The sequence below is a fragment of the Octodon degus genome, unplaced genomic scaffold (assembly GCF_000260255.1).
Source record: "Octodon degus isolate 3935 unplaced genomic scaffold, OctDeg1.0 scaffold00339, whole genome shotgun sequence".
Classification (NCBI taxonomy): domain Eukaryota; kingdom Metazoa; phylum Chordata; class Mammalia; order Rodentia; family Octodontidae; genus Octodon; species Octodon degus.
Genome location: NW_004524915.1, coordinates 343,157 through 355,637, shown reverse-complemented (window position 1 = coordinate 355,637; position 12,481 = coordinate 343,157). Strand labels below are relative to the sequence as shown.

Below are 12,481 nucleotides of genomic sequence, written 5' to 3'. Positions count from 1 at the left end.
CTGTGAACTATGTTTAATGGGGAAATCATTTTTGAAAAAGTAGCATGGTACAAATCCAGTTAAATAGAGTTAAAAACAAAGAGTACTGCATTTCATTTATAAATGTGTATTGGCAAAAATAAATAAATAAGGTGAAACTCAAATAAAAGGGGGGAAGGAAATGGGATGCACAGGGGGGGCCCACAATTTTTTTTTAATGTATTTGATACAGGGTCTCACTCTGCAGCTCAGACTGCTAGTGATCCTCCTGTTTTCAGCCTCCCCAGGGCTAGAATTACGGGTCTGTCAGCACGCCTGGAGGCAGGGTTGGAATGGCATGTGGTGCCAGGGATCAAACCCTGGTCCCTTCTCACCAGCCCTACAATTGTATTTTTGATAACTTGTATTTGAATCAAAAACATCTAGAGGGAATATGACAAAATGTTAACTTACTTTGAGTTGGGATGGCAGATATGTAAATTATCATTCCTTTCATTTTCTAGACATTAAATGTTTGCATCTTTTATATTTTTGAATTAAACATTTAAAAATAAACACATATGAAAGACATAAAACTACAGGGATTGAAAACAGGTGATTGGGGGCCGGGGAAATGGCTCAGTGGAATAAGCACTTCCTTGGCAAGGGCTAAATAAGCACTTCTCTGGCAAGCACAAGGGCCTGAGTTCAATCCCTGGTTCCGCAAAAAAAAAAGAAAGAAAGAAAACAGGTGATTGCCAGGGTCTGGAGAGGAAGTTGGGGATTGACCAAAAGGAGCCCTAGCAGGTTGAGGGGAACCAGAACTGTTCCATGTCTGCTTATGCTGATAGTTACACACTGTACACATTTGTCAAAACTCACAGATGTGCTCGCTTTGTAAAAGGTAAATTTTATTATACATAGATCATGCATTCATTTTTAAAAAATAAATGCCACATAAAATTATTAATTGGGATTAATGTATTCCTAGTCATAATCAATACAATTTAGTTCAATTAACATTGAAACTAATAAGAGCAAGTGCCTCTATTTATACTGCACCATCTGCTGAAACGCCCAGCATTTTGTCCCTTCCTGCTTCCAAAGCAAGATGCAACCCCAGAACATCTCCTGACCTGACTGTCTAAATAAATTCAAAACAAGATTCCCAACACTGATAATATTACTGAAGTCCTTATAACCAGCTGGCTCTCAGAATGAATGAATCAAGAAGCACTCTGGGCATTTTGCCTCTGTTTTACTGGGGGCAATGCCTTCTCTCTCTGACACTGTAGTCATTTAAATTTTTCTCCTTCCTACATAATCTTTTCTCTCAAAAGTTTTTTCTTTTTTTCTTTTTTTTCTTGGAACCAGGGATTGAACTCAGGCCCTTGTGCTTGCCAGAGAAGTGCTTATCCTACTGAGCCATCTCCCCGGCCCCTCTCAAAAGCTTTCGTCCTATGGCTTTCCTTTAGTTTCACCCCTCCAGATGTCAGAGGCTATGCTCAGGCTTGGGGTGTCTTGGTTGTTCTTTTCACAGGGAAGAGTGATGCTCAGGAAAATGGACTGGAAGCTATGAGTGACAATGGCCAACTGTCCCTGTCTGTCCAGTACTGAGGGGGATCCCAAGGTAGGGAAGCTTCAATGTTCAAACCAAGAAAGCCTCAGGAAAAATTGGACTGAGTGTCTCACTCATCTCTTTGAACATGGTTTGAATTTGTCAATTTTGAGCTTCACTGGGACATTTTAGAACAGCTTCTTCATTTAGTAGCTCTGGAGTCTTCATCTTGGGCCACTCTCATGTTCACAGGATGCCACTGCAATTTCAGATATCATAATATTTCTTTTTTTTTTTTTTTTGCGGTACCAGGGATTGAACTCAGGCCCTTGCACTTGCCAGGGAAGTGCTTATTCCACTGAGCCATCTCCCCAGCCCTGTATTTTCTTTCCTTTTTTTTTTGGCTCAGATATCATAATCTAACAAGGCTAAAGAAGGTAAGAACAAGGTCTTTCTCCTAATGCCCTTGGCTTCTCTTCAGGCAAAATCATATTCCCCAGAAGTCTCCTGTGCACTTCTCTTTGCCTCTGATTGGTCAAAACTAGTCACATGCCCACACCAGGACTAATGACAAGAAGGAACATAATAAACCCTGGCAAAGACAAAGAGGAATGTAATAAGCTTATACCAAAAATGATTCTCTCTCTTGGTCTGAACATATTGACACTGGAACAACATCTGAGTTTGCTTAGTAAGAAAGGGCATGAATGTAGGTCGGTCATTACAAAAGGCTGCCTCAGCATATACAAAGTATTGACTTAAATCCTACCTGGAGTCTAGGGAGTGATGTTACAAAGGCATCCCACCTCCTCAAGTGCCCTAGGCCTGTCACCCTTCACGACTGGCCCATTTGGGAGAAAGCTCCTTATAAACTGAGAATGTCTGAAACCCCTTTGAGAGAGGCCTGTCAGTACGAAACCTCCAGAAAAGGCATCTCAAGAAAGAAAAGATTTCCATCACTGTGTCAAATAATGTGTGCTTAATGCCTACTACAGTATTTGGCTAGTCATAGTGCTAAGGGTTACAAACATGATGGTGTACAGGACAACGGTGGAAAGGAAACAACTGTCACTCAGGCAACTTTCTATCTTGGCACCTATAGACTCTGCATCCAAGGGAGACGAACCTGTGGAGGATGAATGGAAACACCACGAGAAATATCAGTAGCAATCTATTTGCTTCTTTTTATTCTCACAAACGTCTTTGCAAGGTCGTGTTAGTCGCTGGAAGGCTATTTCCACGGGTCTCATGGTTCTTGCCCCATAACTAAAAACATCCGGCAACCTAGCTGCAGAATCGTGTTGGCAGGTGAGTCATTTCCCACTAGAGTCCACCCACCCGGATCTCGCCAGTATCGCAGATCCTCAGTAGCTCCTCTGAGGCCTAATGAAGGAGGATTCCGGTGCCCTCAGAGCCACCAGGGGGCGCCCGAGGAGCTCAGTGAACTTCAGCATTGCCTATACACCAACCTCCCTGCTGCACCCCCACCTCCTGTTTGCAGTTTCAACTTTCTACCTTTTTTTTTTTTTTTTTAACATGACTACTTTATAACAGGGAAACTGAGGGCACCAGGTGAGCGGTGGCACCTCCCTCACACAGGTCAGATTCTGCCCATAGAAGAGCTCAAGAATCGGGGAGACGCTGACTGGATAAAGCCTAGGTGCGCTGTCTATTGCTTCTCAGAGGATTTCAAGCTTCCTGCCCTTCCCACCGCAGGGACTGGCCTTTCAGAGCTCTCGGTCAGCGCAGAGCACACACAGGCCAGGCACATTTTATGCCAAGAAGCACCTTGTGGTCCCCCCTGTTGCAGGCAGCTGAGTTAGATAGATACATTACAGGCAGACAGGAGTAGGCCCTCAAAGAGACAATGTGAAAGACAAGATGACTTTGTAACTTGGGGAGAAACAGACACCCCTGCTGTGCGCCAGACCTCAAGACAAAAGATCAAACAAATACATATTGTCCCTAAGGATAGACATCAGGGACTGATATTCTAAATAGGTCTCTCACCTTGAGGAAGCCTGGAAAAGTCACTAACTCAGCCCCCTACAGGAAAAGCCCCTGCTCTGTATTTATGCCCACTTGCTATGTGACTCGCTTCCACATTTGGTCCTGGATTCAGTCAATTTTACTTGAGTGATTCTGCTTGTAATCTTATTGGTTGATCATAGTTTTGTCCTATCTCATGCCTATCTAACGAGTTCCCATGTTTTCCACCTTGGACTCACCTTATCACATGGTTTTGCTCTATAAAAATCCCTAGAAGAGACAGATTCGGGGGCAACCCACTCAGGTCACCCCTCTGTCTCTCTCAGACAGGAGCCCCATAAGGTATTTTAAACCTATTTCTTTATTTATTTGTGTATGTATGTATTTAGTTCAAGGTCTCACTACACGGATCGGACTCATAAGGATCCTTCCTGTTTTTCAGGCTCCCAAGCGCTGCGATTACAGACACATACTACCACACCCAGTCCCAATTGGCATTTCAGCATGCCCCAGCGGCGGGGCCCACGCAGCAGGCAGGGGATCAAACCTCTGGCCCCTGCGTCTGCCTAAGCATCCAGTAAGGTATTTTGAGAGACTGAATTCACATTCACTTGACTTTTATTACAGCATACTGTTCCAGTCATTTTATTATTAGTTATTGCTTATTTCTTACTTGCATAATTTGTAAATTAATCTTTATCACAGGAATGTGTATAAAGGAAAACAAGAACAGATAGGGTTTGAGATGTTCCTTGGCCTCAGGCATCCACTGGACATCTTGCACCCCAGCCTACACAGGTAAAGGGAAATTTAAGCAGAGTGGCTTAAAACAATGGAAAAATGTTTTCCTCTCATGGCTTTGGAGGCCAAAAGTCTGATATTGAGGGTCCCCAGGGCCATGCTCTTTCTGGGACTCTAGGGGAGAATGCTTTCTTTATTCTTCAAGCTACTGGTGTGGCCATCCATGCTTGGCATTTCCTGGCTTGTAGATGGAGGCCTTCCCCCTGGGCTTCTTCCTAGCATCTTTCCTCTGTATCTACCTGCTTTTTGTAAGGACAACCATCACTAGCTAGGGATCTTGTACCCTAGTGACTTCACTTTAATTCAAGTTCTCCTGGGAAGACCGTGTCCATACAAAGCAACACACCGAGAAGCAGAGGTTTACAACATTAGCACATCTTTTGGATGGAAGGCAAGTCAACCTACAGCAGCGCTCATAATACAGGAAAGATAATGTTCAAGAGTTTAGGATGACAGACTTGCCCAACGGTCGTGCATGCTCATGGTGCACATCACTCTGAGGTTCCAGGGTGGAGCTATAGCTCGCTAGCCAGGCGTGGCAGCACATACCTGTAACACCAGCACTCTGGGAGGCTGAGACAGCCCGATCACAAGTTTGAACCCATTAGTGACTTAGAGAGAACTTGTCTCAAAATAAAGGTGCTGGAGATATAGTTCAGTGTGATAGTCCTGGGTTCAATCTCCAGGGCTGAGGAAAAAAGTTATTATTTTACAAAGAGCAATACATAGACTGGAAAACTACAACTGATGATTTTATTGGGCATAGCAAGTGTTATAACCCAAGTGAACATCGTAACTCAATTAACAATAAATTTGCTGCATTTGTAGACTATCTTGTATTAAAAATAAACAGGCACAATACATTTGCAGAGTACTTGAGCAAACAATCATGATTGGGCAGCTCCAGATCAGAAGTGGCTCAAGAGCGCCACCTTGGGGACACAACGTGCGAGAGGAGGCCTTTACGGGCCCAAAAATAGAGGGAAGAGAAAGAATGACTGCTTAGGGTTGGCCGCAGCTGCCTTGTGGGTTCTCTCTCACTGGAAACCCCCAGTTTACATGGGGCTTAAAATTTACCTGCTGCTCCTGTTTATCGAGCTCACCTTCTGTGTTTCTTTACAATAACACCTGCAGTTACAAAAAATAGCTCAAATTAAGTCCTCTTCATGTTTGTAAAATTTAGGTCACGAAGAGATGGCGCTCTACATTAACACTATGATCAGAGAGGCAAGCCAACTCCCCAAATGTCCAGGTAGTGTTGCTTAAAAGTTTCAACAGAGAGTGGTTATTATACTGCTACAAAACTTATCACAGAACTCTTTTCTACAGTGAAGCTCAGAGAACTCGTATGTATTGGATGCTCCCAAATCAGGCTCACACCCTTCTCGGGAGCACACTACAGCAGGAGGCTGCCTGGCCTCTCCTCTTCACCATGAACAATGGGCCATCATTCTTCAGGACTTCAGCCAGAGCACTCTGGGCCCTGCAGGCATCGTTTCAGCTCCTGCCACGGCCTCTCGATGAACAGTGTCAGGGCCAGCCCAGAGACCAAGGTCAGCACACAGTGTCCAGAGAAAAGGTAGAGCTGCAGGGGAAGGGCACAGTGCACAGTTTTACTCCACTATCCCTGTGTGTTCAGATCCCAGTGTGTACCACGCTGGCTCTATAAAGTGAATCTGTAGAACAAACAGTACTAAACATTAAAAATAAAATAAAGATGTTATCCTGGGCTGAAACTCTCCCTCCCTTCTTGTCCCTCATATAAAACAGAGAAAAATAAGACTCTTTAGAAAAAAAGCAAAACAGACCAAGTTGCTATCAAAGCCAGTCGTTTGCTTTGTCGCTAGAAGACAGTGAACTGCAGCATCATCATAGAGGTCAGAGCTGGCGTTCACTCACCATGTTGGTGTCAGTATAGTGAATAAGCGTCTCCTGAAGTCCATTGTAGAGGATGATTAGCATGGGGTGCACCACGTAGCAGGCATAACTGATGCCGGACAGGAAACTCCAGAGATCCCAGGACAGCATGCGGTTCACCAGACCTGGAGGAAGGGACAGGTGCTGACTCATCAAACCACAATCCCCTGCATGGAGACCTGATGCCTTGGAGTCTCCTCGCCTCCCTTCTGATCCTACCCCTCATACTCTCCTGCAAAGAAGGGGTTTCCTTTGTATTTATTGCTATAGCCCCACCATCATAATACAAATATACAAGAATGTTTCATATAATTAAGTGAATAAGCAAAGATGAACTCATAGACAAAAGAAGCATTTGCCCATGTGGGATCCAAATAGGACGAACCAAGGTGTGACTGCAGAACACATCACAATAAGGGGAAATTAAGCCAGCCCAGGGCGAGTGCTCAGTAGATCAAGCACCTCGTTTGCCATTTGCTGGCACTGCGTGCACCCCATTCTCACCTCAGGCCAAACAGGGAAGGAGAGAAAAACACATCAGGGACCTTAAACACACCACATCTCTAAGCTGGAGGAAAGTCCTCTCGCTCCACTTACATCCTCTATCTGCCTGATTCCTTACACGCCAAAGCTGACCTGAGAGAAACTCAGTCCCCCCTTATAGAAGGGGATCTTGGCAACATTTATGTCTCTTCCCCTCAGACAAGGAAACGGAGGCCCAAAATGCATGTGATCAGAAGTCTTCTCGTCCACGGCACTATATTAGTCTGTTTTTTCACTACACTGCTCTGCCTGAGTCTTTTCTAAGTTCTGAACTGGAGTCTCTGGAGAGACCACAAGTTTTTCTTTCAAAACCTGTATTTGAACAGAGACCAATATAAAAAACTAAAACAGACTGTATGTGGGGTTTTCCCCAAGTGTATTGGCATATCGATGTTTTTGAGTCACTATAAATCCTTCATCAAACACTTAAACAAACAGAAACTCCTTTGGGTATACATTTTACTTTAAATTTGTCACCCTCAAAAGGATAAGGCGAGAGCTCAAGAGTAGAGTGACACCTCCTACCTCCATAACCTTCTTGGCAGGCAAAGATGACCCAGCCCACGGCCCCTGCCCACAGAGTACGGTGAAGGGCCTGGTAGACGGCAGCAGCCACAGAAGAGACACCAGAGACGTCATCCACTATGTATGCCAGAGCGACAACCACAAATAAAGTCAGTAGGGAACATGTCCACCCCAACAGGGCCTGCACCTGTGGGGAGAGGAGAGGCAGTTCGCAGCCCACGTTAGCTGTTTGTGTCATTTAAGCATTATTCCTGTGTTCCGGTCACTCTGTGTGTGAACCTGTCCCTGCACGAATTTGACTGACTTGAAGGTGCAGATTAGTAGTCTCCAGCATTGGGAATGGTCTGGCAGAAAGGAAGGTGAGTGACTACAGAGGATGGAGTGAGGAGACTGTGTGGCGACAGAGTTCTCTTCCTTGGTCACGGTGGTCACTTAAATCTCCATGTGACACAACGTTGTCTAGAACTCTACACACAGGGCTGGTGAGATGGCTCAGTGGTCTAAAGCACCTACCTAGAACAAGCTAAGCAAAGCACAGGGACCGAGGTTCAATCCCCCAGCACCACATGCCAGCCAGCCCCGCCCCCTGGTGGGCTGAGCTGGCCACACACACACACACACACACACACACACACATAAAATTTAAAAAGAAAGAAAGAAAGAAAGAAAGAAAGAACTCTACACACACACGATGGGCACACATGAAACCAGTGGGTCTAAATGTATGAATTCTGCCAATGTCAAGTCCTGACTGTGATCATGTGCCGTGGTTATGGCACGCGTACCAGTGCAGGAACCAGGCTGAAAGGTCCGCAGGCCCTCTCTGCACCGTTTTGAAAACTTCTTGTGAATCTATTTTCATTTTAAAAGAAAGTTAAAAGAAAAAAGTAAACGAAGTGCTGCTCAAGTCTACTTCCACCACAGTGCCTTAATTGAAGAGGGCTTTTTTTTTTTTTTTTTTGTACCAGGGACCAAACTCAGGTCCTTGTGCTTGCCAGGCAGTCACTTAAGTCACTGAGCTATCTTCTCAGCCTTGTTTAGTTAGTTAGTTAGTTAGTTAGTTAGTTAGTTAGTTAGTACAGAGTCTCGATACACAGCTCAGACTCATAGCAATCCTGTTTCATTCTCCCCAGCACTCTGATTATAGGTGTGTCCCACCACACACTGTTTTGGGCTGGCACCGAGTACCCAGAGGGTAGGGCCCCAGAGATCAAACCTGAATCCTTGCACTAGCCAAGCAGGTGCTTAGACTGCCAAGCTATCTCCCCAGTCCCCTGAAGAGGGCTTCTTGATGGGTCCTGACCTCACAGCTCCTGCCTGGACCATACCTTCATCAGTGGAACATAAGATGGCAGGAGGACTGAGGCAGTGGAGTTGTCCTCTCAGAAAACAGCCCCATTATTTACATGCTACCACTGGCTGTTTAAGGCCGTGTCACCCTTCTTGACCTTTGTAGACTCAAATCCATCTTCCTAGGCTCTCTCTGTTTTCTATATTCTAGCTCTGCTGTAATAACGTCTACATGGAACTGACCCATCATTACATCAGTCCACTATCTTGTCTCTGAGGCTGCCTTGGGTTCCCAGTTCCTACCCTAGTTTCTGCCTCAGGGAAGGAGAAGTGAGCCCTAATAGGCTCTCTGCTGTCCCCCAAGATCCCCTTTATTCCTTGGTTAATTCCTTGGCTTCTGTAGACTTCTAATCTTACAAAATGCACCCCAGATGTATGTCTCCTTCCAGTCCTTACCTGCCTGTCTGCTCCTAGGCCACCTCTCTCCCAGCACATGCCTTATCTCATTCCTAGCCCATGATGCATATCACCTACCTCCAGCTCAGACTTTGGGTCCTTATTTTCCAACTTCTAAAGGTCTGAGTTGAATCTCTCCAACCTGTCTACATCATTTCTCCCACTCAGTTTGGCTGGTCCTAGCTCTGTGCTCCCTGGTCCTGACTCTGGGCCTGGAAGTGGTTCCCCACTGCCCCTCTCCATCTTAGCCTTTCTCCTTCACTCACACCCATTTTCTCCCCAGCTCCCACACCTGAACTACGCTGAAACAACTCTGTGATAATCTATAAGTGAGCAGTGAATCTCTAGGAGATTCCATAAGTCTAACCCATAAAAAAGTCACACAGCCCCTCTCCATAATTTTCTGCTGGCTAAACCCTATGTCTTGTGCCTGCCATGAGCAACACAAGGTTCTCCCAGCACCTTCTCAACAGCTTCTTCTCTAAAGTCTAAATGAGATATACACAAAACCTAAGCAAGCAAAAGTTGGCCCAGCAGAAGTTATAGCCTAATAGTACAAAAGGATTCCTGGTCCTTCTTCCATGGGGAAGCAAATGTTATTCATTCATTTACTTATTGAATACCTTAGTGAATCACATACCACACTTACTCTTAGCCAAAAGGCCAAGAAACGATCTTCAGTGACTCAGAACCAGATGCTGGATATTCAGAAGTGTGTGACAGATGGTACATTCAAGGAGCTCACAGACTCTGGGTGGAAGAATGTATTACCATGTGGTAAGAACAGAAATGCATAGAACCTGGTAGAACAGGAAGGAGAGACACAACCTGGCCCATGGGATAGGAGAAGACTTTCTACAGGAGAAAATTCAGTGAGCCTTTGTAGCTGAACAGGAATTAAGGCAGAGGAAAGGAGTGGGTAGTGGGGAAAGTTGGAGAGAGTGTGTCCCAGGCAGAGTGGGAAGTGTGAGCAGACACACAGAGGCTAGAAGCCAGGGATGGTTCATGTGTGAGAAGAGCAGAAGATGCCGTGAGCAGGTCAGTGCCACTGACATGCCACACCCAAGGCAGCAAAAACGATGACCCTGGAAAAAGGGTCTCACTGAGGGGCCCTTGAGGATCTTCTTGAATAGGCTGAGCTTCATCCTGGAAACCATTGAAAGGTTTTGCACAGTGGCAGGTCCGCAGCCAAAGTCACTTCTAACAGATTTGAGATCAACAAGGCTGGAGGCAAGCAAACTGAGGGAGAAATCAGGACAAGAGATGAGAAGAGCTTCAAGAAGGTCACTTACAGACTTCAGAGAGGATGGCAGGAGAAGCAGTCTGTCGGGCTTCGATTGCCTAAGCAGGGAGTAGTGAAGGAGAAGATGGCTTCCAAGTAAGGAGGATGGACGCTGATCCAGAATGAGTCCCCACAAGGGAGCCAATGAGAGCAATGTGTGCTCAGTACCCACTTGGAAGGCAGAATAATAGCTTCTTCCCTTCTGGACACCTCATGTCCTGATTCGCAGCTGGAACCATCAAGTAAGACCAAGAATCCCGTCTATAGAAAGCAGGACTCCAGCCTAACTCACTATCCCCTCCCAGAGAAGATATGGCTGTTCTGATCTCACTGGGTTTGCACTCCCACATCACTGGTTTCTTTAGGTCTGTACTAAAGCTCTGTGGAATGGATCCCACTGGACTCCAAATCTACAGCTCCACATGGGGAGCTCAGTAATGAGAATCAGGCTCTGGCAAAAAGGTAAGTCATTCCATCCCTCAGCGTGAAGAGACCTCCACAACACACTGCAGCACAATTAAGCGCCCAGCAGTCCAATTCCTTCTGACCATGGCTTAGAAGAGCTTGCCAAATGGGCCATGCCAACCCTGCCCAGACCCTTGCCCTTGAAGGGAGCTATGGAGAAGCCATACCTTAGTTTTGAGCAAGTTCGATTGATGGTTTTGATGCATGAAAATACTCAAAAAAAGGCCCACAAGAAATGGTCCACATCGGCAGTAGGGCTTGGTGTAATACTCCAAGAAATATAGTACAGTCTCTTCTTCACTGAAAAAATACAAGGAAATAAGGCCAAAGTTATGGCTGATCTGGGGCTAGGGAAGAGAATCCTTGCAGTGTCCTTTAGAGTAACTAGCAAACCCAAAGGTGGATTTGGGGCACATTTGTTTATTTCCTTCATAATGATCCACAGTCAGTGACCTCTTAAACCTGCCTTGGGTCCTGATTAGTTTGCTCAGATTCCAAGTTCCCTTGGGACCCTCCACCTGAGATCCAAGGAACTATGATGACTCCCTCTTTCATTTTAAAAGTAATTTCGAGGCTGGGGAGATAGCACAGTGACATATGTGCCCGTCTGGCAAGTGCAAGGTCCTGAGTTCAATCCGTGGTACAAAAAAAAAGGTCTTCCCAGTGACTGGTACATAGGATAGTTCTAAGAATGTGGCACCCAGGAAAGACTGTCCTGAGAGAAAAGAAGTTGTAAGAGGCCCAGGCTGGGTCCTTAGGTGGATACCAAACAGTACTCTTTGATGCTGTGGTTTTCAAGGCACAGTCCTGACACTACCAGCACCTAAGATCTTCCTAGGAATCCAAATCAACCCCACCCTACTAAGTAGGAGGAATCTGATGGTGAACCCAGCCCTCTCTGCAGTGACACAGCCTGAGGGGCCCTGACACACCTTGTTTGAGAAGCAACATCTACAGAGCACCTGTCACAGGCGATGTCCACCTGGCTCCCAGACCCACTGAAGCAGGATCTCTGGGCATAGAACCAGGGAAGAAGACTCAGAGCTTCCCTGGGCTTCCAAGGTGCATCCTGGATTGACAACCACTGGTTTAAATGTATCACAATTATCCCCAAAGCTAGAAGCAATCTCAGCCCTGAATCCCATCACAGGCCATGCAGGGAGGATCAGGCAGGAAATCTCTTGAGGACAAAAGAGTGGTTCTTCAACCCAGGCTACCCATTAAGATCCTGGGAAGCTGTGGCATAAGTCAGTGGCTTGGGCCCCACCCCCAGAGATGCTGAGGCAATCTGTGAGAGGAAAGGATGGAAGCATTTCGAGCTGAGAACAAGTGCTCCAAGGCTGAGAAGCACAGGGATGGGCAGGCGGAAGCCTCTGCTGGGCACCGGGGAGTGCTCACAGCGTGGAAGAAATGCTATGAGAAGAACGCAGTGTTCTGCCAGGAGGCTTGCGTGTAGCCGCTCATTCAGCCACTCATCTAGCCACAAATACATAATGTTCTACCTTCTCACAAATACATACTGAGCACTATGAGCAGACAGCATTCTGGACAGCTTAATGGGGTGGTGGGGAGGTCAGCTGCTCTAGGAAGGTAACACCTGCAAAGACATCTGGGAAAAATGAAAGACAAAGCCCTGTGAAATCTTACACTGATGAAAAAGCATAGATGACACTAGATGGCCACTAGAGGACCTTGAG

At 46.0% G+C, this 12,481-nt stretch overlaps 1 protein-coding gene across 1 annotated transcript in view; it reads right to left on the bottom strand.

Moving 5' to 3' along the window:
* Positions 1-5,102: 5,102 nt before the first annotated feature.
* LOC101565096 (O-acyltransferase like protein) overlaps positions 5,103-12,481 on the bottom strand; it is a 58,097-nt gene continuing 50,718 nt past the window's right edge. Inside the window, exons 12-15 of the mRNA XM_012513143.2 lie at positions 10,952-11,084; positions 7,292-7,478; positions 6,206-6,348; positions 5,103-5,891 (exon numbers count right to left, since the gene is read on the bottom strand). Of these exons, the coding sequence (XP_012368597.2) occupies positions 5,769-5,891; positions 6,206-6,348; positions 7,292-7,478; positions 10,952-11,084 (586 nt within the window). The 3' untranslated portion in view covers positions 5,103-5,768. The remainder of the gene's footprint in view (positions 5,892-6,205; positions 6,349-7,291; positions 7,479-10,951; positions 11,085-12,481) is intronic.